The following is a 25,473-nucleotide window of genomic DNA, read 5'->3' as shown; positions in this document are numbered from 1 at the left end:
TTTTTTTAGTGTTGAGTAATATTCCTTTGTTTATATATAAAAGTTTTTATCCACTTATCTGTTCTTGAAAACAAGTTGTTTCCATAAGTTGGCAATTTTGAATAGAATTGCAGTGAGCATAGGAACACCAATATCTTTCAGAAATAGAGTTTTTGGGTCCTTAAGACAAATGCCAAGAAGTGAAATTGCTGGGAGCTTACTGCATGAGAACTCAATACTTAATTCTTTGAGAATTTTTCATAATTTTAAATAGGGGGCTGAATCAGTGGATATTCACATAATGGATGGTTTCTTTTTTCCCATGTATTTATCAGCACTAGTTGTTTCTATGCCTTTTGATGTGTGCCAATCTCAACAGTTAATTGATATCATATCATTGTTTTGATTTGCATTTTGCTGATGATTTTTTGTGATTAGTGCTGAAATTTTACACTTTCACCCCTATTATTTAACAAAGTATTTTAAGTCATTGCCATAGGATAGGCTGGAGCGATAGTACAGCAGGTAGGATGCTTGCCTTGCGTGTTGCTGTCCCAGGTTCAATACTCAGTATCCACATGGTCTCCAAGCACCACCAAGAGTAACTCCTGAGTACACAGCCAGGAGTAACTCCTGAATATTGCTGAGTTTGCCCCCCAAAAAAATACTAAAATATCTAAGTTATAGCCTAGGAAAATAAATACAAGAAATCAAAAGGATCCACATTTTTTTAAGAAGTCAAATGATTACTATTTGCAGATGATATAACACTATATTTAGAAAATTCTAAATTCTCTAAAAATAATAAAATAAAGCCTCATGGAATTTGTACAATAACATGGCAGCAGTGAATTAGCTCAACAAAAGAGCTTAAGGAATTTTACAAAGAAAATTAAAAGCCAGTGAGTTGAGAACTAGAAGAAAACATAAGGAAATGGAAAGCTGAATTGAAATGATTAATCAAGATGACCATCCTTCCCAAGACACTACTTAGATACAAAGCATGTTTTAGAGAAAGATTCATTACATTTTTTGAGGTATATAACAAATGCTGTTAAATTTTGTATGAATCAATAAAAGTCCTGAATAATTAATGCATTTCTATGAAAAAGGAAGTTGGGAGTTGGGATTTCCTTTCCCCAAGTTTTAATTATACAACAAGGCTATAGTGATTATTACAGTGTGGTATTGGAATAAAGACAGACTCTCAGACCAATAGACCAATAGATTGAAAGTCCAGAGACACACATCAGGTATACAGCTAACCTTTGATGAAGGATATGGTTATATGAAATGGAGTATGTGAGAAAACTTGTCTTCATGCAAATAAATGAACTCAGACCCCTATCCCACACTACACATGAAAGCCAGTTCAAAATAGGTTAGAAATATTGATATCTGATTTCCTAAATTATATTGAGGAATATGTAGCTATTTTTGATGCCTCAATGCCATGGCTAAGCTAACAGGAGACACAATTAAAATGTAGGGTGACAGAGAGATAGTGCAGCAAATAAAAAACTTGCCTTCCATACAGCTGACCCAGTTTTAGTCTTCAGGATCATTAGGACCAGTGGTGCTAGGAAAACCATATTCACTGGTCATCCTAACACTACCAAGAGTGATCCCTGAAATACAGAGTCAGAAGTAAACCCTTAGCAAAGGTACGTGGAGCAAAAATTAAAATTAACAATAAAAATAAAATAAAGAACTTTGATTATATCAAATTAAAATGTGTCCATGCTGCAAGGAAACAATAACAAGCTTAGAAGGAAACCCTTCTGATTAAGAGAAAATATATTTTCTCCAGAGTCAATAACCAAGATATATTTTTAAAAAGCTTATAAAACTTAACAACTAAAACTAAAAAGCTCCATAAATGAAATGAGTTTAATATATGAGTTGACACTTCCTCAGAGCAGATGGTCAATATATATGTGAAACTATTATACATATGATATATGCATATTGATGTTCATAGTTGAAAATGAGAGGGTAGCTACATCTGGTGCTACTCAGAACTCAGTCCTGGCTCTGCTCTCAGGGATCAGTCCTGGCTATGTTTAAAGGATCTGATGGGGTGTTTGGGATCAAATTTGAATTGGCTACATACAAGGCAAGGGCCTAGCCTGTAATATCTCTGTGGCTTTGAAATTAGGGTCGATTGTATGGAACAGTTTTCAGTGCAATTATCAATGCATGTTATTCTTTGGGGACCCTGAGAAGATAGGGAAATAGTGGTGTTTTAGTGCAAAAAAAGAACTGGGTTTAAATTTCCTCTATTTGCTATAGATTTTTAGTTACTCTCTCAGAACCTGTTTCTGTAGAGTCAAAAAGCAGGGAAATGTTGTTTACCCTTAAGATATATAGAAAATTGGGGAAAATAATGCAATGTAAATTAACTGACCTATAGATATCTTTCCTATCTTGGACTGGATATATTTCCTATCTTGGACTGGAATGATAGCACAGTGGGTAGGGCATTTGCCTTGCACTCAGCCGGCCCGGGTTCGATTCCTCCATCCCTCTCAGAGATCCCGACAAGCTACTGAGAGTATCTCACCTGTAAGACAGAGCCTGGCAAGCTATCCATGGTGTATTCCATATGCTAAAAACAGTAGCAACAAGTCTCACAATGGAGACGTTACTGGTACCCACTCAAGCAAAACGATGAACAACAGGAGGACAGTGCTACAGTGCAATAGATATCATATTTTTTTTCTTTTTCGCCTTTTTAACTTTTTTTTTCAATTGAATTATAGTGAGATGCAATTACAAGGCTTTCATGTTTGAGTTTCAGTCATACAATGATTGAACACCCATCCCTTTACCTGTGCACATTTTCCACCACCATGTTCCCATTATCCCTCCCCCCATCCCAACCCTCCTCATCCCTCTATGGCAGACAATTTCTCTCATAGTCTTTCTCTACTTTTGGGCATTATGGTTTGCAATACAGATTTTGAGAGGCTATCTCCTTTGGTTCTTTTCAGCACACATCTCCCATTCCAAATGATCCCTCTAACCATCATTGATTTAGTGATCCCTTCTCTATTCCAGCTGCCTTCTCCCCCATCTTATGAGGCAGGCTTCTAACTTTGGAGCAATATCCATTGCTATTGTCCTTGGGTACCAGTCTCATATTATGTTATTTTGTATTCCACAAACGAGTGCATTTCTTCTATGTCTCTCCTCTCTTTCTGACTCATTTCACTTAGCATGATACTCGTCATGAGCATCCACTTATAAGCAAATTTTATTATCTCATCTTTCCTAACAATTGCATAATATTCCATTGTGTAGATGTACAAAAGTTTCTTTAATCAGTCATCTGTTCTTGGGCACTCAGGTTCTTTCCAGATTCTGGCTATTGTGAACAGTGACATACAGGTGCAGATGTCTTTTCTACTGTACTTTTTTGTACCCTTAGGATCACATTCATGATCACAATCACAAAATCCCATTGTTTGTCGATTTCTCGAGCGGGCTCAGTAACTTCTCCATTCTTCCTATCCCTGAGATTTTGAAAGCTCTCTCCATTCAGCCTTCCTAATGGTGCCGGTGCCGCATTGGAGGCTCTTTCAGGGTCAGGGGAATAAGATCCGACTTGTTACTGGCTTTAGCATATGAATACACCATGGGAAGCTTGCTAGGCTGTCCCATGTGGGCAGGAAACTCAGTAGCTTGCTACTTTCTCCCAGAGGGAAAAGGAGGTTCTAAGATATCCTTCTGGGAGCTTGCTTTTAAATCTCTGGATCTTGGTCGTTGATGGAATCACACACACCTGGGTTCCTCTGCCAGTACCTTCATGCGTGAGGCCTGTCCGAACGTGTGGAGAGGGGCCTAGAGCATGGCTGTGGCTATGTTCTGGTGGTTTTCGGCTGCTGGGAGCTCTGCTTGGGGCAGGGAGGGAAGCTGGAGCCCATCCCCTCCGAGGGAGGCTATCATTTCCTTGAGGTTTTTCTTGTTTCGTGGCATAAAGATTCTCAAAGTAATCTCTGAAGATCCTTTGCATTTCTGTAGTTTCTGTTGTGATGTCCCCCTTTTTGTTTCTGATTCGGTTTATTAGGGTTTTCTCTTTCCCCTTCTTTGTGAGTCTTGCTAGAGGTTTAGCAATCTTGTTTATTTTCTCAACTAACCAGCTTTTGGTTTCATTGATCTTTTGGATTGGTTCTTGACTTCTATCTAGTTAATTTCTGCTCTAAGTTTTATTATTTCCTTCCTCCTGCCTGAGTTGGGCTCATTTTGTTGGTGATTTTCCGAGGTCTTAAGTTGTGAGGTTAGGTTACTTATGCAGTTTGATCTTCCTTCCTGAGGAATGCTTGTAGAGCTATAAAGTTTCCTCTTAACACACCCTTTTCTGTGTACCATAAGTTCTGGTAACTCATGCCTTCATTTTCGTTCATTTCCAGGAATCTTTTGATTTCCTCTTTGATTTTCTTTCTATGCCACTTGTTCAGTAGTGAGCTATTTAATTTCCAGGATTTGATTTTCTGTTTTTGTGTGTGATTCACTTCTATTTTAGCACATCATGGTATGAGAAGATCATTGATACAATCTCTATCTTCTTAATTTTATGGAGCTATGTTTTGTGGCTTAGCATGTGGTCTATGTTGGAGAATGTCCCATGCACACTTGAGAAGAATGTGTAGTCAGCTTTTTGAAGATGAAGTGTCCTGTATATATCTAAGCCACTTTCTTCCATTTATTCCCTCAGATAAAGTATGTCCTTGATAAGCTTAAGTCTGATTGATCTAGCGATGTTGAAATCTCCCACTAGTATTTTGTTGCTGTCCATGTCTTTCTTCAAGTCTATCAGTAGTTGTTTTAAATATTTTGCTGTTCTCTCATTAGTTGCATACCATTTAGGAGTGTAAGTTCTTTCTGGTATACAGATCCTTTGATCAATAAGAAATGACCTTCACTGTCTCTTATGACCTTCCTTAGTCTGAAATCAATGTGGTCTAATACCAGAATAGCCACCACAGATTTTTTGATGGAGTTGTTTTCCAGCTTTTAACTTTAAATCTGTGTTTGCTCTGACTGTTGAGATGTGTTTCTTGCGGGCAACAGAATGTTGGGTTCAGTTTTCTGATCCATCCTCCCACTCTGTCTTTTAATTGGTGCTTTTAGCCCATGACATTGAGAGAGAGTATTGGTATGAAGTTTTTCTCATCTTTCTGCCAAAGTTTGATGTATTTGGGGGTCTTGTCATGTATTAAAGTAGCCTGTTTAGTTGTTTTTGTAAGCATGGTTTTGAGTCAATGATGTTTTTGATTTGTTGTTTGTCTGTGAAACTGTGTTGTTCCTTCTGATATGAAGGAGAGTGTAGCTGAGTAAAGTATTTTGGAGAAGGCATTTATTTCATTGATTGTTTTTCACTATATTCTACCACTGTCTTTGGGCTCTAAGGATTTTATTCAATAATTCGGCTGTAAATCTTAAGGATGCTCCTTTATAGGCAATTTCTTTCTTTGATCTTGCTGCTTTCAGAATTTTATCTTTGTCTATGTTTTTTGTCATTCTGATCAGGATGTGCCTTGGAGTATTTTTATTTGGATTTCTTCTACTGGTACCCTTTGGGCCTCCTGAATCTTGTTGCATGTGCTCTTCATCATCTTAGCAATGATGTCTTTGACAGTTTCTTCATCATCAGGGTTTTCTTCCTGTCCCTCTGGAACTCCAATGATTCTTATGTTATTCCTGACATCTCTTGCTTCATTTTGAAGCTCTTTTCCATTTTCTGCTCTTGTTTGGAGATTCTCTGCACCTCATCTTGGAGCTCACTGATTCTATCCTCAGCAGCTGTTACACTGCTGCTGAGGCTATCCTCTGATTTTTTCAACCAATGAAACAGGTTTTGAAGATCTGTCATGTTTGTTTATAATTTTTTTTGCATTTTCCACATTTCTGCTCTCAAATTCTCTTGTATTTTAATGGTAGCACATTCCATTGTTTCTTATAGCTCCCTTTGCATCCTCAGTAGCTCCCTTCTAAATTCCTCGTCAGAGAGGTTGTCTAGCAGTAAATTACTGGTTGGGTCTTTTGGACTAGTTTCTTCACTACCTCAGCTTGGTGGGCTTTTGCATAGCTTTTTCATTGTGACCTGTGCAATTTAGACTTTCACACTCACTGTCGCTGTTGTGTTTTTGGTGTAGTATTAATTGATGTGAAGCTAATGAATTATTAGCCTAACATGTTTTTGGTGATTGGGATCCCCAGTGAAAGTTCAACCTAAGAGGCTAATTTATGGTTCTTCTAGGATATGGAGAGGGAGGACACCACCCCCACCGGGCCTGTGCCTGGGTGAGGGGAGATGTGTGAGTCCTTGAAAGAAAGTGTACTTTTTTCCTTTTGTTCGAATGTTTTTATATGGATCAGATAATCTGATTATTCTCACTTATTTTTCTGTTATAAAATATTGGAAATGGATAAAACTAAGATGCATAAATCACTACAAGTAACCTAAGCATTTTTCTCAAAAACTGTACATTGTGTCTCTCTTTTATTTAGAGTTAAACTATTCATTAATATTGAGTGGTATCTAAGCAGAATAATTTTTGTTTGAAAGTTAAATCTCTAGGCTAGGTTGAAAAATACATATGCTTTCATGTGTAAGAGTTTGAATTTCATTTCTGACACCCACATCACCCAAACCCTAACATCTGTTCATGGACGCTGCCTAGTTTGAACTACACAATAGCAACAAAGAAATAAAATAAAAGCTCAGTGCCCTCTGCTATTATTTACTATCATTTTGAGATTCCAGAGCCCCCTTCTACCTCCAAGGGTTAAGAACAAAAATATTATATAAGGGCAACCAATCAGTCAGTAGACACCCACTATTCAAAGGGAAAAGATCTGTTAAAATGCTGTTAGTAATATATTTGGCAGGATAATGATTACATGTGGGTAGAACAGCAGCTTCCATAATAATTATGTGGGCTTTGAACAGATTTGGGGAAAAAATAAGAATTAAAAACCCCACTGAGACAGGGCCTCACGAATGTACTCATTAACCTTAATGGAATCAGGTGGAGAAAGGAGAGTACCAATTTTGAGTGGAGAAGCTGTACAGCTTTTCAGTAATTTTATAAAGCTCATCTAAAAGAGGGTTTTCTCAATTAAAATTGAATGTACATAGTGAAGTTTTCTTTCTAATGTCTCAAATTTATATTTCACATTTGGTGGTGTATTAGGCATTAAAATAAAAAGAAGGTAAGGATATGCGTAAAATAAAAAAATTATAGTACTGTTGGGTTAAATAGAAACAAGTACTCGAATTTAATAGAAAGCAAAAAATTCATAACATCTCTAAGCAGAAATCTTATTCACTATTCTTTTATATTATATTTCTACATCTAGAATATTAATTAAATAAATTTGTTCACTGAATAAAGGGATAAATGTCACAGCATTTTTCAAGCAGAGAAGAGAAAACTATTAAACCCAGGAAAGCTTGAGAAAGATTTTGATAAGTTGCATTCAATCCAGCCTGTCTGCATGATGGATGAATTGGATCCTATCAAATCAGTAAACCAGTGGGAAGTTGAAGAGAGTAATCTGCAGAGGGAATACCATGCTCGGAACAATAAAAGTTAGATATCTTTGAGAAATGAGGATCAATGTGCAATAACTCTAATACATAAATTATGTGGTTAGCGGTACCAATACAGCCATTGATAAACAAGACTAAAAGTTGTAGTAAGAGAAATACTGTGTGCCTTGCACACACATCTATCTTTCACAAAGGCTCAAATATCTTGAGGCATATGCATTTTTAATACTTTTATTTATTTTTGTTCGTGACCACACCCATCATTGCTTAAGACTGAGTGCTAACTCTGTGCTCAGGGATCACTCATGATGGTGTTCAGGAGACGTGTGGTGTTGGGAATCTAATCATGTAGATTTCATGGAAGGCCTTAACCTCTGTACTAATTCTCAGTTTCCTGAGGCAAATTTAATAACTAAGAAACTCAAGAAATAACCACACCTATGCTTGCATCTTGTTATTGTTCTTTATTCATCATCATCATCATCATCATCCCATTGATAGTCAAATTTCTCGAGTGGTATCAGTAACATCTCCATTCGTCCTAGCCCTGAGATTTAGCAGCCTCTCTTTATTCGTTTTTCCCAATGGTGCCACATTGGAGGTTCTTTCAGGGTCAGGGGAATGAGACCCAGCATTATTACTGGTTTTGGCATATGAATAGTCATGGGGAGTTTGCAAGGCTCTCCCATGTGGGCAGGAAACTCTCAGTAGCTTGCCAGGTTATCCCCAAAACATAATATTGTTCTTAATTAGTCCCTTCTAAACACTCTGAAAAATAGAAGTATGTGTGTCTATGGCAGGTGTCTTCCCAAAAGCTCTGTGGACTTACTGTAAATCATTATGTTGTCACTTGAGAGTTAATCATTATTTGTGATTAATCTTTCATTTGTGTAGTTCAATAGTTTATGAGAACTTTGAAAACTTCATAAATACTAATTGGGGAATTAGATAATAATCTTAGGGAGGAAGAATGAACAGAACTTTGATTTTCAGAAAGTGATAGTCCAGTGACTAGAAACCTAATATATTGTACTGTTGGAGAAAAGATTGAGAGAAAAAAAAAAGAAGACGTTAGCACAAAAGTATGAACGAAAAAATTCTTCAAACTTGAAGACAGAAATTGTCATTCAACAGGACATTCTAGTCCATTGAATTCTGGAGGGCATGTATTAGAATCAGCTTTCTTTTATTCACAGTTTGAGTGCATAGAAGTGGCATTTAAAATGGGATGTAATGATTGAATTGGAATGAGTGGAAAAATGTTCCTCAAGAATCATCCATGCAGGGGCTGGAGCAATAGCACAGCGGGTAGGGTGTTTGCCTTGCACGCAGCTGACCCGGGTTTGATTACCAGCATCCCATCTGGTCCCCTGAGCACCGCCAGAAGTAATTCCTGAGTTAGTTACACGGCCAGGAGTAACCCCTGTGCATCACCGGGTGTGACCCAAAAAGAAAAAAAAAGAAGAATCATCCATGCAGATCACAGCAGTATAAATGGAACTGGAATATATCATGCGAAATAAAGTAAGCCAGAAGGACAAACACAATATAATCTCAGTTCTATGTAGTACACAGAATAACAGGATGATTAAATGCTATGTATTTAAAAAAGAATGCCTCGGGGCTGGAGCAATAGCACAGCGGGTAGGGCGTTTGCCTTGCAAGCGGCCTACCTGGGTTCGATTCCCAGCATCCCATGTGGTCCCCTGAGCGCTGCCAGGAGTGATTCCTGAGTGCAGAGCCAAGAGTAACCCCTGTGCATCGCTGGGTGTGACCCAAAAAGCAAAATAAATAAATAAATAAATAAAAAGGAATGCCTCGGTCACCCTTGACCCCAAAATACAGAGAGAACAGAAAATGAGAGAAATTGAAGGGTGAAAGTGAGCAGGGACAGATAGGAAGCAGCTGGGGCCAGGGATAAAGGGGACTCGGGTACATCCATGATGTGGAGTAGTTGTGTAGATATATCCAAACCACAGAGTCAAAAACACTGAAATCACCAAATCCAAACTTCAACAACCCAAATTAAAAAGTATGCCTATCAAAGATGGCAGGCTGTGGTGGAAGAATGGAACTGGGGATATTGGGAGAAGAAAATTAACACTGGTGGTAAGATTGGTACTGGACCACTGTATGCTTAAAACTCAATAATGAATAACCTTGTATATTATTGTGCTTTAAAAAGCAAGGGTAACAAAATAAACAATGGAATTAACAATGACAATTATATTTTGTTTTCTATAGCAATAACACACACACAGGAAATAAAGAGAGAAATGAAACCTGTTTACATACTTTAGGTTTTGATAAGTAAAACAAATATTTCTTTATAATTTAATATGAAAGCAAAAATTCAAAGTATTTAACATTCTAGTTCCATTGCCAGCTTTGTACTGGCTGACCTGTGTTTGATTCTTAACATCCCAGATGGTCTCCTGTGTCCAACAGAAGTGATCCCTAAACACAGAGCCAGGAGTAAGCCCTGGGAACTGCCCCGTGTGGCAAAAAAGCCAAAAACAAATTTGCCATTCTAATATTTTATAATGTGTAATTTTTTCATAGTTTTCTCAGAAATGTTTCTTCCTCTTAGTATGCAGCACTAGAAAGGTTCACATTCCATAAATAACATTTGATATTAAATTTTGTGAATGTGAATTTTTCAGTTATTATTTTATAATTATGATAATTTTTAATGCAGCAGCCTTTGTTCAGAAAAACAAAAAATAGAACGGGGTAAGTAAATATGATTCGGACCACAGATAAAACAGTTAACTTGTATTGTTTAAATATTTTAAACAATTGTATATATAGAGATACAAATCTTGAAGACAAGTGCTTAATAATGAAGATATGGATTTTTATGGAGGGCACAGTGGTGCTCCAGGGTTACTCCTTGGTCAGTGCTCACAGAGCATTTCATTTCTGCTAATTCTTAGGGTACCCTAGAGTGCTGGGGATCAAATTCGGATCTCCTAGAGCATGCACTTGAATCATTGAATCATCTTCTTTCCTGAAATCTGAAAACTTTTAAGAGTATACTTATGATCATATGATCCAATTTGTATTCATTTTTCCCATTTTTGAGGTATATACAAGAAAACTGATTTATTTCAAACAGAAACACTATGTATTTTTGTGCCTCACCAAAAAATTAATACCAAACATTATTCAACCCAAGGTTTTAAAATTTTATTTGATTGAAGCACCACTATTTACAATGTTACCCCTAGGTAAGTTTTAGACATATCATGCTCCGGCAGCAACCTCACCACCAGTGCCTTCTCTCTGCCGGGGTTCCCAGCTCCCTCTTACCTAACCCCATCCTTAGTTCATACCTTCATAGGCACATTTTAAAGTTTGATTGTTGAACTTTGAATCTCTCATTTTTGGTGTTGTTGAATCCTCTATTTTCACTCCCAAACTCTTCTAGTTCTGATATTTTAAACCCAGGCTCTGTGGCCAGAGAAATAGTACAGTGGGTATGATGCCTGCTTTGCATACACCAACCATTTGATCTTAAGCACCCCTTATAATAACCAAAGATAGCCAAGAATGATCTCTAAGCTTATGGCCAGGAGTAAGCCCTGAGCACAATCTGATGTAGCCCAAAAAACAAAAATATGACAACTATAGTTGTGAAATTGATTAAAATATCTGCTGCCTATACTTAAAATTGACTATATCCTGTTTCACAAAACAATTTTCATTCTCTGAAAATACTTAAAAATACTTTTAGTGGTCCAGACCACCGAGCCAGGCTTTCTTCACATGGGCAACTTGAAGGGGGTGGGTTGATTTTTCCCTCATCCCCTTAACAGAGCCCCAGCAGCCCAAAACCTCCAGAACTCAATCGCTGCCATACTCATGGCTGCTCTACATAGGCTCAAGTGAGCCTCACCCATGAGTGAATCTGCAGAGGTTCCAGAAAAAAACATGTTTGCGGGACTTGGGACTGAAATCTCAAAGCTCGCTCAGAGTGGGAATGGGCTCCTTCCCCCATCTCCTTAGTTTACCAGGAGCTTGGCAGTCAGACCCACAAACTGCCCCTGGATCCCTATAATCTAATCAACAGTCATGATCCACAGACTCAGAAATAAAGCTCCTGGACGACAGCGACATAGGACTCACCCATGAGTGAATCGTTTCTATAATCATATTCTAGATTTCAGAAGTCCTGAAACTCTCATACTCTACACCACTGATATACCAAGTGTAGTACACAACATTTGATTGGGGTTTATAAACATGTTTGCAATCTCTTATATAAGAGCTGAATGGCTCCAGGATGAAGTACAATAATCTTCACACACTTTTCTTAAAGAAACTTTGTTGGGCTATTGGATCATTCATAACAAGCAATACAAAAATTAATTGTTTTGTTTTGCTTTGGGGAACATAGTTTGAGATTTGGGGTGGAAACATTTGAAATATGGTGGTGGGAAGTTGCAGTGGGATTTCTGTTTGAGTATTAATGTAATAAATTATTGTGAACAACTTTATAAAAATAAAATTTGGAAAAAATTAATTAAAATACTATTAGTTCTCTACTATCAATACTTTTCTATATTAATTCAAATCTTGTCTCCTTTTATAGGGTCAATCATGTATCAGTCTGCTCTCCCATTGCATTGAATTTATACATAGAATAATGCCCATTTGAATGAGGCCATATATTTATAACTGTTTTTTCTTGTTTCTCCATAATTTATTTGTCTTGTAGCACAAAATTTACAACCTGCTTCACTAATTTTTTCCATTTTTAATATAACACAACACAAACTAGAGATGGTAGTCTAAATTTTCCTTTGCGACAGCCACTGATCTGTTTATCTCCACTAAAAAGTCATGTATAACATATATAGTGGTATCTTTCAGGTTAAGTGTATCCATGTGATAGAATTGACTTATGAATATGCCACTTCAGAGTTGAACTAATGCATCATTCCATTGTACACTGTTTCCTTCCTATGAAATCAGCCATGTCCTTTAAGGAACTGTAGAATAACATTTCTTTGTCCTTTCTCCATTGCCACAAGGAGCTTACATTTATCAGGTTACACTCATCACAGTGCTCCCGAGTCACTCCCATTCCTTTGTTTGTCTATAACCACTTTTCTGTGCTCTCTTCACCAACCAATTAATCAGCTTTTTCTCCTAATCAGATTCTGTTTACTTGTAAGGTCAGATTCCTCAGAAATCTATGATTTTATATGTATGAGTGAAATATTGCCTTTCTCCTCTCCTTATTTCTTTTGAATAGTTTACTTTAAAGCAATGCCCTTTTTGTATAGACACAGGAATGTAGGATAACATAGCCTCAGTAGTTTAGGTTTATTGGGTTACTCCCGTTACAGTGCTCCTATTCCTCTTTGTTTATTTGTAGCTTCCTTCTTGGTGTTCTGTTGACTTGTAAATAATGTTTTTCTCTTCTCCTTGAGTCCTTTGCATAGTTTATTCCGAGCAAGTCCTTTTTGTATGGACACAGGAAGACTTAACAAATGTTATGCTTTTGTAACCTGGGAGTCATTTGACTCTACATGATATTTTCCTCCAGGGCATCTGTTCTCTTGACCTAAGCCTCAGCTGCCCTTACTTCCTAGCACCCCCAAAGCACGGTCCCGACGTGGGACAAGAAGGACCCAGGGCAAGCGGTGAGTTGTGTGCTACCCTGGCATCGAGATGGGCCTGGCCAAAGTGCCTAATGCTTAACTATAAGTTAAGAGCTTGATCATGGACAAATGCTGTCATGATCCAAACAGTGATACTAGATTTGGACCCTGCTAGGGTGAGGAATGATTAATCTGGCCTGAGTGCTGTGGTCTGAGCCTGTGGCAAGATGTTGCCAGGAGAGCTGCCTTGAAAGCCTCAATATATCCCTTGCTATGTCCATACAAAAATAACTAGTATTGAGATGTTAATAAGTTCCTGGACTAAGGAAAAGAAAAAAACCTTAAGAGTGAGGAAGGGCTTTGGAGTGCCCTGCCCTCAGGAAAGGCTTTCTTATGTTGATTTGGCTACCTGACTGGTTGTAGCCTAGAGGGCAAGGTGAGAGAGACAAGTAGGAGGAGAGAGAGAAGCCAGAGAGAAGCAGCAGTTGAGCAGTAGATCCAGAGAGAGGCCGGAGCTGGGAGTGCGGGGGATGAGAAAGATTGAAGATTGAATAAACGGTAACTAATCAGCAACCAGCTTGGTCCTCGTTCTTCCTTCGCCTGTCCTTGACCACCGGCCATCCCGATCCAGTCCACACACTGAGGTTCCAGAGCACCGAACACGGGTGGTGAGACACAGCCGCCCGGAGAGCCCGAGAGTGCACTCGCCCCTTCGGCGTTCTTTAGTTTATTACACAGGAAGACAGTTAATATTATGCCTTGTAACTTGGGATTTAATTGGCTTCGAATATTGTTCATTCCCGGGCATCTGCTTTCTCGACATAAGCCTCAGTTGCCCTCAGTTCCTAACACCCTAAAAACAGGGTCCCTATGAGGGACTGAATGGACCCAGGGCAAGCTGTGAGCTACCCGGGCATCAAAATGGGCCAGGCCAAAGTGCCATGATATTCAACTATAAGTTGAGAGCAGGTCATGGACAAATGCTGTCATGATCCAAAAGTAATGACGAGACTAAGAGCCTGCTAGGGATAGGAAAAACTAATCTAACCCTGAGACTGTAGATGACCCCAGGAGAGCAATTCTATAAGCTAAATGTATCTCTTACTGTGTTCATGAAAAATGATTAACATTATGAATGCTTATATGTTTGTTGGACAAGGAGAGGAGAAAAACACCCATGGGATTCCACTCTTGGGTGGGTCGTCCTGCTGAAAGAGAATTTGTCCTAGAAGAAGCATCCCCTGAGGGAAATAACTTTACACCTTTTTTTAAAAAAGTTTTATAAGAGAATCACTGTGATGTACAGTTACAAACTTATGAACTTTTGTGATTGCATTTCACTCATATAGTGATCTTTTACCCATCCCTCTACCAGTGCCCATTCTCCTTCACCATGATCTCAGTATCCCTCTCACTCCCCCCCATCCCCTACTACCCCACCCTGCCTCTGCGGCAGGGCATTCCCTTTTGTTCTCGCTCTTTTCGGGTGTTGTACTTTGCAATAGATTTGGTCTATAGTCTACTTTCAGCTTGCATCTTTCAACCAGAATGTGTCCTCCCAACATCCTCTACACCCCTATTGATTGTGACCACACCTATGTGTAAGCCCCAATCCCTCATGCTTAGGGATTTAACTTGACTGTAAGAATGGGCTGGGAGATCCAGATCTGGGGCCGGAGGAGAAGGAGAATGAATGAGGCAGAAGGAGATTGAGGAGAGATAGAGGATAATGAAGTAGCATGGGTGAGAGAGCAGCAGGAGGAGAATCAGAGAATGGAGATGGGAATGGAATAAACAACAACTGAGACCAACCAGCCTGGCCCCGTTCCTTCCTTTGCCTGCCCCTTGCTATCAACCTCCCTGGGGTGGAGGAGAAGCCATGAGACTATGGAACACAGGCGCAGGCGGGCGGCTAGAGAGCTAGAGTGCCACTGCCCCCTTTTGTGATTACACAGGAACTGTAACCCTGTAATTCTTTTGCCCATCGATTTGTTCGAGCGGGCACCAGTAACATCTCTCATTGTGAGACTTATTTGTTACTGTTTTTGGCACATCCAAACCACCATGGGTAGCTTGCCAGGCTCTCCGAGAGGGACAAAGAAATCGAACCCAGGTCGGCTGCGTGAAAGGTGAATGCCCTGCCACTGTGCTATCACTCAAGCCCACAGAGTAGACACAGGAACTACTGTGCTATCACTCCAGCCCACGGAGTAGACATGGGAACTGCTCTCAGAATGTAACTCATAAAGTGATATGCATGATGCCCTTTCAGTAACAATATTGCAAACCACAGTACCTAAAAGGAAATTAAGAGGAGACAGACAGACAGACAGACAGACACAGAAACAGAGAGAGATATAGAGACAGAGAGAGAAGAGAAGTGTCTGCCATAGAGTGCCTGGGCAAGGCAGGCAGGAGAAACAGGGGATGCTGCTAGTGGGAATTGTGCACTGAGAAGGGATGGGTGTTGGAACATTGCATGACTGAGACTCATAAATAACTTTGTAACTGTGTATTTCATAGCAATTCAGAAAAAAAGAACTTATAACTCAGGGTGAAGTTTATGTGAAACACAATTATAAAATACCTACATAAATGTAATGGCTGGGTTAGAAATAGTTTTAAATTACTGAGATATTAAAATAATTTATTAATATGCAATATTTAGTCTTACAGGGATTACTTGTATCACTTGTAGTCCTGTTGATCTTCGATTTGCTCGAGCGGGCGCCAATAACATATCCATTTGTCCCTGTCTCGAGCTAGTGCAGCCCAATGATATCTGCTTGCTACAGGAACAGAAAGAGCCTCAAATCTTCATTCTGGGATTTGACAAAGAAATCTGACCATCTAGTTGGTGGGCGGCCATGAGGTCTTCTGACCTCCCATGGAATCCAGTCAGTAACAGCTCTAGTCCAGTGGTCGTTTCTGAATCGCATTACATGACTGGCTCATCTGATTTTGATGCCTTGGCAAATGAGACAGCATCCCTGATTTTTGACCATTGATGGAGGTCAGAACTCCGGATTCCTGCTCTCACTTGAGTGAGACATGATATTTCTAGCATAGCTCTTCCAATTCCTCTTTGGGATACCCTAATAGCATTCTCATCCTGTTTGCGTAGGGCCCAGGTCTCTGAGGCATATGTTACCGCAGGAAGAATGGTGGAATCTAAAAGATATGCCCAGAGTCGGAGGTTCTTCATTCTCTTAACCACTTCTTCAATGCTCTTGAAGGCATTCCACACCGCTCTCTTCCTCCTGCGCAGTTCTGGCACCAAGTCGTTCCTCATGTTGATGTCTCTACCCAGGTACACATAGCTGCTGCATTCGGAGATGTTCACTCCATTGAGAGCAAATGGAGCTTCAGGGACCAGTTCGTTTATCATGGACATCGTCTTGTTGAGATTCAGCTGCAATCCGACATTTCCACACTCATGGTCGAAGTCGGCCAGCATTTGTGCCGCTTGGTTAATGTTTGGTGTTATGAGAACAATGTCATCAGTGAAGCTGAGTTGGTGTAGTTGCCGCCCGTCTATCTTCACTCCCATTCCTTCCCATTCCAGTTATCCCATAATGTTCTCGAGGGCAGCACTGAAGAGTTTCCATGAAATGGTATCATCCTGCCACACCCCTCTCTTTACATCAATGATCACTTCCTTGTAGAATGGTGAGATCCTGGTGGTGAATCCACAATACAGCTCTCGGATGATTTTGATATACTGAGTTTGAACGCCCTGTTTGGCCAGGGCTTCGATGACCACCTCAGTCTCAACAGAATCGAAGGCCTTCTTTAAGTTGATGAACGTTAGACAGAGTGGCATCTTGAACTCTCGCGAAACTTCAATGAGTTTGGTCACTGTGTCGATATGGTCTATTGTGCTGAATCTTCTTCAGAACCTGGCTTGCTCACATGGTTGTCCTTCGTCTAGTGTTCTGCCTATTCTATTCAGGATGACATGAGTGAACAACTTGTAGTTGACAGACAGCAGGCAGATTGGGCGATAGTTGCCAATGTCGTGGATGTCTCCCTTCTTATACAACAGAATGGTCCTACTGGTTTTCCATAGTTAGTAAATATTGAACAAAATATGGAAAATTACACTATACAAATGATGAAATTTAGCTGGAAATGAAATAAATTTGTTATATTTAAACCTATAAAAACACAAAATTAAAGTGCAATAATTGCTAATTACACAAAATAAAGGGAGAGGGCTTTAAGAACAGAAATAACATATTGAGTAGGAGATATTAAATATATATCTTACATGAACATAATATATTGAATAACCAAAGTGTAATCTTTCTAGCTGGGTATATAATTAAAGACATTTACAGAAAAGATTATGAATAATTTCATGCATCTCCTGAGGAGGTATTTTGAGAATGAATACCATATGCACAAAGATTTCTCTTTTATTGAAATCAAATGAATAAATTTAATGTTTTTCATGTTTCAAATATCAAAATGTATCTTCTTCTATAGCTTAAGAGTGGTAACTTGACTGAAACAACATCTAATTTAATAATATGTATACATTCCATTTTTAATCATAATAATTCTGGTCTATAAATGTAATCCAAGTATTAAACATTGATTTGTTTCTGGTTCAAGAGCTAAAATCTAGGTCATCTTGTTTGAACTCAATTGGGATTATACACATCAAATGCTCAATTTTTTTTCCAGAACTCCATTTTTGTATATGATCAAAATGTGTGATGAATGTAACTTAGGACTGCACGTATATTTTAGTGATTATGTAAATTTTCAAAGGCAGAATAAGTGAAGAATGATTGACTATATGTGAAAGACCCTAAAAGAAAATGAAGGAGTCAGTTCTGAGGATATGGGGAAAATGTGTCTGAGTCAGAAGAAAGAAAAACTGAACGGATGAATATATCAAATGGTAGTCAATCTAGAAAAGTTCCTGAATTATTTATGATAGGTTTTTAGTTTCTTACCCTGCACTCACCCTTTCTCCCCTGGTTTGGTTAAAATAAATGTCATCCAAGATATTAAAGTATTACCAGAAACATGGTGGTACTGGTTACATATACACCCTCAACACAATGGAAAGTATTAAAACAGAAAAGTAAGCGCTCAAAAATTTTTTTTCATTTCATTTTACTTTAGGACCTTTAATGTATTACTTATAGATAACCTATAATTTTGATGCAATTTTAAATGCACATTTTCATAAATATCACTATTAATAATCTAAAATCAATCTAGTATTATTTAAGTTAACCGGAAAAGGCATCATAGAATGAACTTTTTTGAAACATAGAGCAGATATTTTCACATAAATTCTTTTAAACTCAGAATTCTAACTTAACGGGTACTAGTAAAACATCTTCTCTCATTAAATTCTCTTTGTTTTTTGTTTTTGTAGGTCTGTTCTAAGCAATGCTAAGGGCTTGGGGAGAAATAATTATTTCTTGACCAGAAATAATTGGCCCAACCCCAGAGGATGCTTCAATGCTAGGACCAATAAATGTGGCAGTGCTGGGCGGGACGGGGGTGAGGTCATGTGATATTAGGAGCTCAAAGTGGGGTTGGGTGGTACTCACAGGAGTATATGCTTCTGACCCCAAGTCCCTGCAAAGTTCTTAAAATCTAGAAGAGATGCAGCTTTCAACCAGAGTGCGAGTCCTCCCAACATTCTGTGAAGAAAGTAGACTATAGGGGGAACCTCTATTGCAAACTACAACTACAAAGCCCAACAGGAGAGAGAACAAAAGGGAATGCCCTGAGGCAGAGGCAGGGTGGGGTGGTGGGGGTTGGGGTGGGGGTGGTGGGAGGGATACTGGGAACATTGGTGGAAGAGAATGGGCACTGGTAGAAGGATGTAAATGAAAGTCAAACATGAAAGTTCATAAGTTTGTAACTGTACCTCATTGTGATTCACTAATAATTTTTTTAAATTAATAAGTAATAAATAAAATATTAAAAAAAAAATCTAGAAGAGAGGTTTCCTGGAAGGGCTGGGCTGGAAGAAGAAGTGGAAATGGGAAAGAAGATGAGGAACAAGTCCATTAACACACAGATACTGGCACTTTGAAAAGAAAATTCTTACCTGTAAAATCAGTTTAAAAAGACAAGCTTTTTACAACCCCCTTTGAACTCAATGAGTGAATTGTGAAGGATAAATGGGACCTATTATAATGTTGCATTTCTTATGTAATATTCATAATCATGGTTTTACATAAGAGCCAGCTAGCATTAACAAAAGGAGCAATTTAAATTCCCACTTCCTTGAAGAATGGGCTCTGCTTGACAAATAGCGCTTTCCTGTCCCCTCTGCAGCACGCCCCTGCATCTCTGCAGAGCCAGCAAGCCCCACTCTCATATCAGCGATACAATAAACCCTCCCAAACAGAGAGAGGAATGTGGCAAACAAGCCCACTGCGTTTCAACTTGTCAGCTTTAAATAAATCTACTGGAGCTGAGAATGAGAAACTTGAAGCAAGATAATGTGTGAAGTAACCAAATTCAATAGTGGGACGATAAATATTACGCTATTTTTAAAAAATCTCCACAAGTTTTTGAGACTTCAGCATGTTTTTTTTTTGCTTGTTTGTTTGTTTTATGAACTGTCTCTTGTTAAGGAGACCTTAAAGAAATGGCTTATTCCTTTCACCCACTGATACCTTAAGGAAATATCTTGCTGTCTCAAGCCTCTATGATCTTAATTAGTAATCAGTGACCCCTGGAACTCTTACCATTTTCCAAATCAGAGCTGACATAGCAGAGCGTGCTGAAAGAAAAAGTATGTGATTTTTGTTCTTATTTTAGTAATATGCATAGTATCTTTCTGGCAGTAATTTTAAATGCAACTTATTAGTGTCTTGTCTGCCTAAAAAAAGAAGACAAAATGCACTTGGAAGGAAGAAGAAATATTAAAAAGAAATTGACATTCTGGGAAACAGAGATATCTAAATTAAACAATATTTGTTCATGAAAATCCTTTCATCATCCTTTTTCCACTGTCATCTCTCTCTAACCAGGCTTATTAACACTCCCGATTTTCATTCAGAATACTACATTCAGCTCTGCCACTTACCTTTCTCCAAATAGTTTCCTTTTCCTTTGTAGTGTTACTAATTTTGCTGTCAAAATTTACCTTGATTTTATCCTTACTGAAAGATTATTTATGTTATAGCTTTCTGCATATACACAACAAGCTATTTCTGTTACACAGGGGAAGCATGGGAAAAATCAGTTATATTTTGTTTTTGCCTTGATAGATATCCACAAGTCATATCTTTTTATGACTGATATTCCCATGTGTTTTCCAAATAAGTTTAGGATGTTTTTTATATTTTGTTATACTCAGACCATTATGAGATGGAATTTCTGATTTCAACTCATTTTAATATTTCTAGATTCATTTAAGTTATGAGTACATAAAATGATTATGATGTTAAACGTATGTTTCTCCCTTCACCATATTAGATAAGCCATTGTTAAGTTCCTTCAATCACTCTGATATAAATCAGAACTTCATAGGTATGTCTTTAATGTGTCAAGGTTGAAAAGTAAAAGAATGGATAAATTATGAATTAAAAGACTTCTAACCATTATATGAAAGAATGACTATAATTGATAACTTTTAACTTTGTATAATTAATCTGTAAAATGAAAAAAATACCATGATAGTTTAATTAATGACAGTCATATTTTATAAAAAGTTGTTATTGTTGTTTTATGATCATAAGGGAAAAGAATATTAAAGTCAACATGACCTAGAAATTAAGTATTCAATAAATAGCCTGGCAGTAAATAATGAGACTTCTATGCATATACTGCAATTTGCTCCACTAATCATCTTCCAAGGATATATGTATTAGGCTACTCTCTATATAAGGTAAGTGACCTTGGTGCCTTCCAGCACTCTTAGACTTGACATTCCCATTTGTTTTTGCACTTTAGATTTGAGAAGGTGCTTTTTAAAGATAATCACATAGGTATAATGCCCAGTGGTCTAAGTAGATACTTAATGGTCACTATTTTCAAAAGGAAAGCAAATATAAGCCTTTGCTAAGAAGACATTGATTTGAAGCTGAAGAATGTTTGTTTCCCCACAGCGACGGCTGGGCTGACAGGTACGATGTGACAGACGGGTATCAGCGAGAAGCTGTCGGTGGTATCACGATCAAGCTCCAATCTCCTGATGTCAAGTGGTTTGATGATTATTATCTGAAGCTCCGGCCAGAAACAAACCTTCGAAATCCTTGGTTTCAAGAATTTTGGCAGCATCGCTTTCAGTGCCGGCTCGAAGGGTTTGCCCAGGAGAACAGCAAATACAACAAGACTTGCAATAGTAAGCAGATTCATTGTTTTATTTTAAGTGAATAAAGCTAAGACTTACTTCAGTTTAAGTAAGACACTATCATGGGGATAGAAAGGAATTTGTTAGAGAGGAAGACTGACGTAAACAAGAGTAGGTATTGCTGCTTCCAGTGATATAAAGGTTTTATTCTTACTGGGAAAAACACACTTGGACAAATATCTGAATTCAAACAATTTGATTAGATATATTTATTTCTCTCAAAATTGGTATGTGCTCAAAGGATAATGTGCACAATAGAGGGGAACTATTCTTGACACCCTTTAAGGCAAGAATTAGATCCTGTTCGTTTCTATTATATTTAGTAATGACCACAGTGGTGTGCAGGTTGTACAGAGTTTTTACAATCTTGCAGAATGAATAAGTGAATAGTAAAGGAGAGAATAATACCTGCTGTCATTGATAATCACAAAAATAAAAAAATATCAGGAATTTTATTTATACATTGTGGGAGACATAATCTGAGCAGAACGATTTATGCATTCATTGTATTTTTATGAGTTTCATAATTAATCACATATTTCCCTGGTTGTAAGTATACCAATATAGAAAACTAGTTCCTTCATTCAAGAGGTTTAGGTACTAGTATAGGAGATACACAAGCAAAATTGCAATTCAATGTCTTAGTTGATATTATTAGGGCTAGACAAAGGGTTTGGTGAATTTGTACCATATCCAAATGGAGTTTGGCTTAAAATATTGCATATTTCTATGAATATACATGCCAGAAAGAGTTAAATTATATTAAAATTAGTAAACTAGTATGGGTCTGCTGAGACTGGCTATCCCATGTATGTAACATAAACCTTATATGCATTTGCATAGCACCAAAGTATTTTATTGCCTTCATTATGTTGCCACAATATCTGAGTTCAATAGGTCTGAAATCTGATCTTAATGAATTCAAATCCACAGAGAGAATGTAACAACATATCAGTACTAAAATGAGGAAAAACACAAGAAATGTTGTAGAAGTTTATAATGCATTCTAACCTCCCAGGTTTATGATTCAAATATTTTACTTTGGTTTGTTTTTTATGTTTAACATGATATCATAAATAGCATGTAATTATTTTTAAATGCCATTACTTGGTAAATAAGAACTTGGCAACTTTAAGTCAGCCCTTATTTGTATCTGGGACAGAAGAGGAGTACTGGCCTTTCTTTGCAGTAGTCAATGAAATCCTAAAATTGCATAAGCAGGCTATAAGCATATCTTCAATTCTCTGTTGTTTTATATTTTAGTAATATTTTTATAAAACTTCAAATCTTTATTCATGTCCTTTGTTTTTATGAGAAGATAGCAGAATAATTATACTATGATTTAAGTTGTATCATTTCAAAATTCCGTTTTTGTCTTTGAGGTTTCACACAGCCATGCTCAGGGAGTACTCATGGCTCTATACTCTGTTCGCTTGGGGGGCCATATAAGATGCCAGGGATCAAATCTGGGGTGGCCACATGCAAGATAGGCACCCTGCCCACTGTACTCTGTCTCTGGCCCCATGAGATGCTATGCTTTTTTAATTTGAATTTTTTACTGCTTTGAATTTTTGTATGTAGGGAATGTTAACTAGCATCACAAGTACTGTTTCCTTTATTCTTTTTAAAATTTGTTTTCTTTTTTTTTTAATTACTGTGTGATAAACCTTTACAAAGCTGTTCGTGATTAGGTTTTAGTCATACTGTGTTCCAACACCCATCCTCCAATGTACATTTTCCTGCACCAGTGTCCCCGGTTTCCCTCCCATCACCCCACCCCATCCCCAGCCTGCCTCTATGGCAGGCGCTTTTCTTCTCTCTCTCTCTCTCTCTCTCTCTCTCTCTCTCTCTCTCTCTCTCTCTCTCTCTCTCTCTCTCTCTCTCTCTCTCTCTCTCTCTCTCTCTTTCCCGCGCTCTCTCTCTGTCGGGTATTGTGGTTTTCACTACAGACACTGAAAGATTATCAGAAATATCCCTTTACCTACTTTTAGCACTCAGTTCTGTCCAGTGTGATCATTTCCAGCTATTATTGTAATACTGTTCCTTTCTTTATCTTACCTACTCTCTGTCCCACACACTTGTGGTTGATTCCAACCATTGATCAGTGTTCCTAGCCCCTCTTTTCCCTGGCCATGGATATTACTCATTATATATGTATATATGATATTTATTTATATTTTGTACCACAAATGAATGCAGTCATTCTATAGCTGCATTCTTTCCTTTTGACTCATTTCATCCAGCATGATACTTGCCATGTTCATCCATTTATAGGCAAGTACTTTTTCTTGAGTAATTTTATAACAGTGTAGTAGAAATGGATATGGTTTGGTTTTCTGGTGTGTGTGTGTGTGTGTTATACAAAAATATTCTGTATTTGCTTTTGTACATGCTTCTTTCTTCCTTAGCCATCCATAATTCCATTGGAGGATTAACACTGAGAGTTGCATGTGAAAACCCCCTGTGAGGGTCCCATTGAACTGGCGTAGGTCCAGTCTTCATTCCCAGAGCCCCTGCCTGGGAAGATAAGCAGACTTTGAATACCTAGAGTGGGTCGGCTGCATATATCTGAGGCAGTCTTTCTCAGATTTCCATGTTCATGAGGTTATGGATAAATGGGAGAGGATTTGATATGCTGTTTTCATCGAATATAAATTACTGTGCATTTATTAGATGCTAACCAATTATTGTTTAAAAATGAGTACTATTTTGTTTTATGACACTAAATAAAAACTAAAATAAATTACTGATTTTATATGAGTAGGGAGCTGAGTTTTGGTCTTTGGAAATCAGGTGAGAAGTTTGAATTTTGTTTTGAAAATTGGGTTCCAAAATGCCCACCTCACTGAATGAAAATTCTCTCATTTGGTGTCACAGGAGGCCAGTAAAAGTGGCTGTGGGGAGGTCCAGAATTTTGCCCAGAAAGAATTACAATCCTCTACTTAGTAATTGGGCTGGAGCGATAGCACAGTGACTAGGGTGTTTGCCTTGCACGCAACAGACCCAGGTTCAATTTCTCCACTCCTCTCGGAGAGACCGGCCAGCTACTGAGAGTACCCTTTCCACTCGGCAGAGCCTGGCAAGCTACCTGTGGCATATTCCATATGCCAAAAATAGTAACAACAAGTCTTACAATGGAGACGTTACTAGTACCCACTGGAGCAAATCTATAAACAACAGGACGACAGTGCTACAGTGCTTGAATTTTTGTATTTTACAGTGCTATTATAGTGACTTGTCTCAATACACAATCCCAATACTATACCCATCACCACTGTGGCCACTCCGTCTCCCAAATATTGCCACCCCACTGCCAACTCAGTTGCATAGTTCAGTTCTGCCTTATGTTGCCTTTGGACCTTTGTTTCTGATAACACAGACTTCTTTCCAAATGGCATAAGAACATATTTCTCTCATTATTCTGATTTATTATTATATACCATTAGTCACGTTGGAAAGCATATAGTATGTCTCATCACATATTCAGTTATTTGAGAAATTTCTTGCAATCCCTGACCAAGGTGACTAAGGGAACTTTTTCAAGTTGGCCTCGACCCCTTTTTTTAAAAAAATTCTATTTGTTTTCCACAGTTTTTTTCCTGCTTTTTTTTTAATCATACATTTTCCTCCTTTATTTTTTATGCAGTAGTTGATTTACAGTGATGTTAGTTTTTTAAAATCAGAAATACTTCCTTTTACAAAGTGCTGTTTCTCTTCTTTTTTTTCTGTATCTTTGACATAAGTTTCTTGTTTTCTATAGAAATTTTTCCCCATGTAAATTGTTCTCTAAAACACACCATTTGATCTTCTTTCTATAGTTTTTAGTCTCCTATGATTACATTTCTCTGTTAAGAATTTAATTTTTATTGGAAATTTAATATTTTGTCCCCAACTAGAATCTTACCTAATAGTAGGTATCATTTTGTACATATGCATAGACACTTAAGTACAATATTCTATTATTATTCTCAATAATGAATTACTATTATCTT

The 25,473-nt window shown here is 37.9% G+C and overlaps 1 protein-coding gene across 3 annotated transcripts in view; it reads left to right on the top strand.

Moving 5' to 3' along the window:
- GRM5 (glutamate metabotropic receptor 5) overlaps nucleotides 1–25,473 on the top strand; it is a 583,635-nt gene that overhangs the window by 384,682 nt on the left and 173,480 nt on the right. For all 3 annotated transcript variants that reach the window (XM_055123882.1, XM_055123880.1, XM_055123881.1), the window contains one exon: nucleotides 21,237–21,472. In XM_055123882.1, the coding sequence (XP_054979857.1) occupies nucleotides 21,237–21,472 (236 nt within the window). The remainder of the gene's footprint in view (nucleotides 1–21,236; nucleotides 21,473–25,473) is intronic.

The sequence above is a fragment of the Sorex araneus genome, chromosome 1, assembly GCF_027595985.1.
Source record: "Sorex araneus isolate mSorAra2 chromosome 1, mSorAra2.pri, whole genome shotgun sequence".
Taxonomy (NCBI): domain Eukaryota; kingdom Metazoa; phylum Chordata; class Mammalia; order Eulipotyphla; family Soricidae; genus Sorex; species Sorex araneus.
This window is presented reverse-complemented; position numbering and strand designations above follow the sequence as displayed.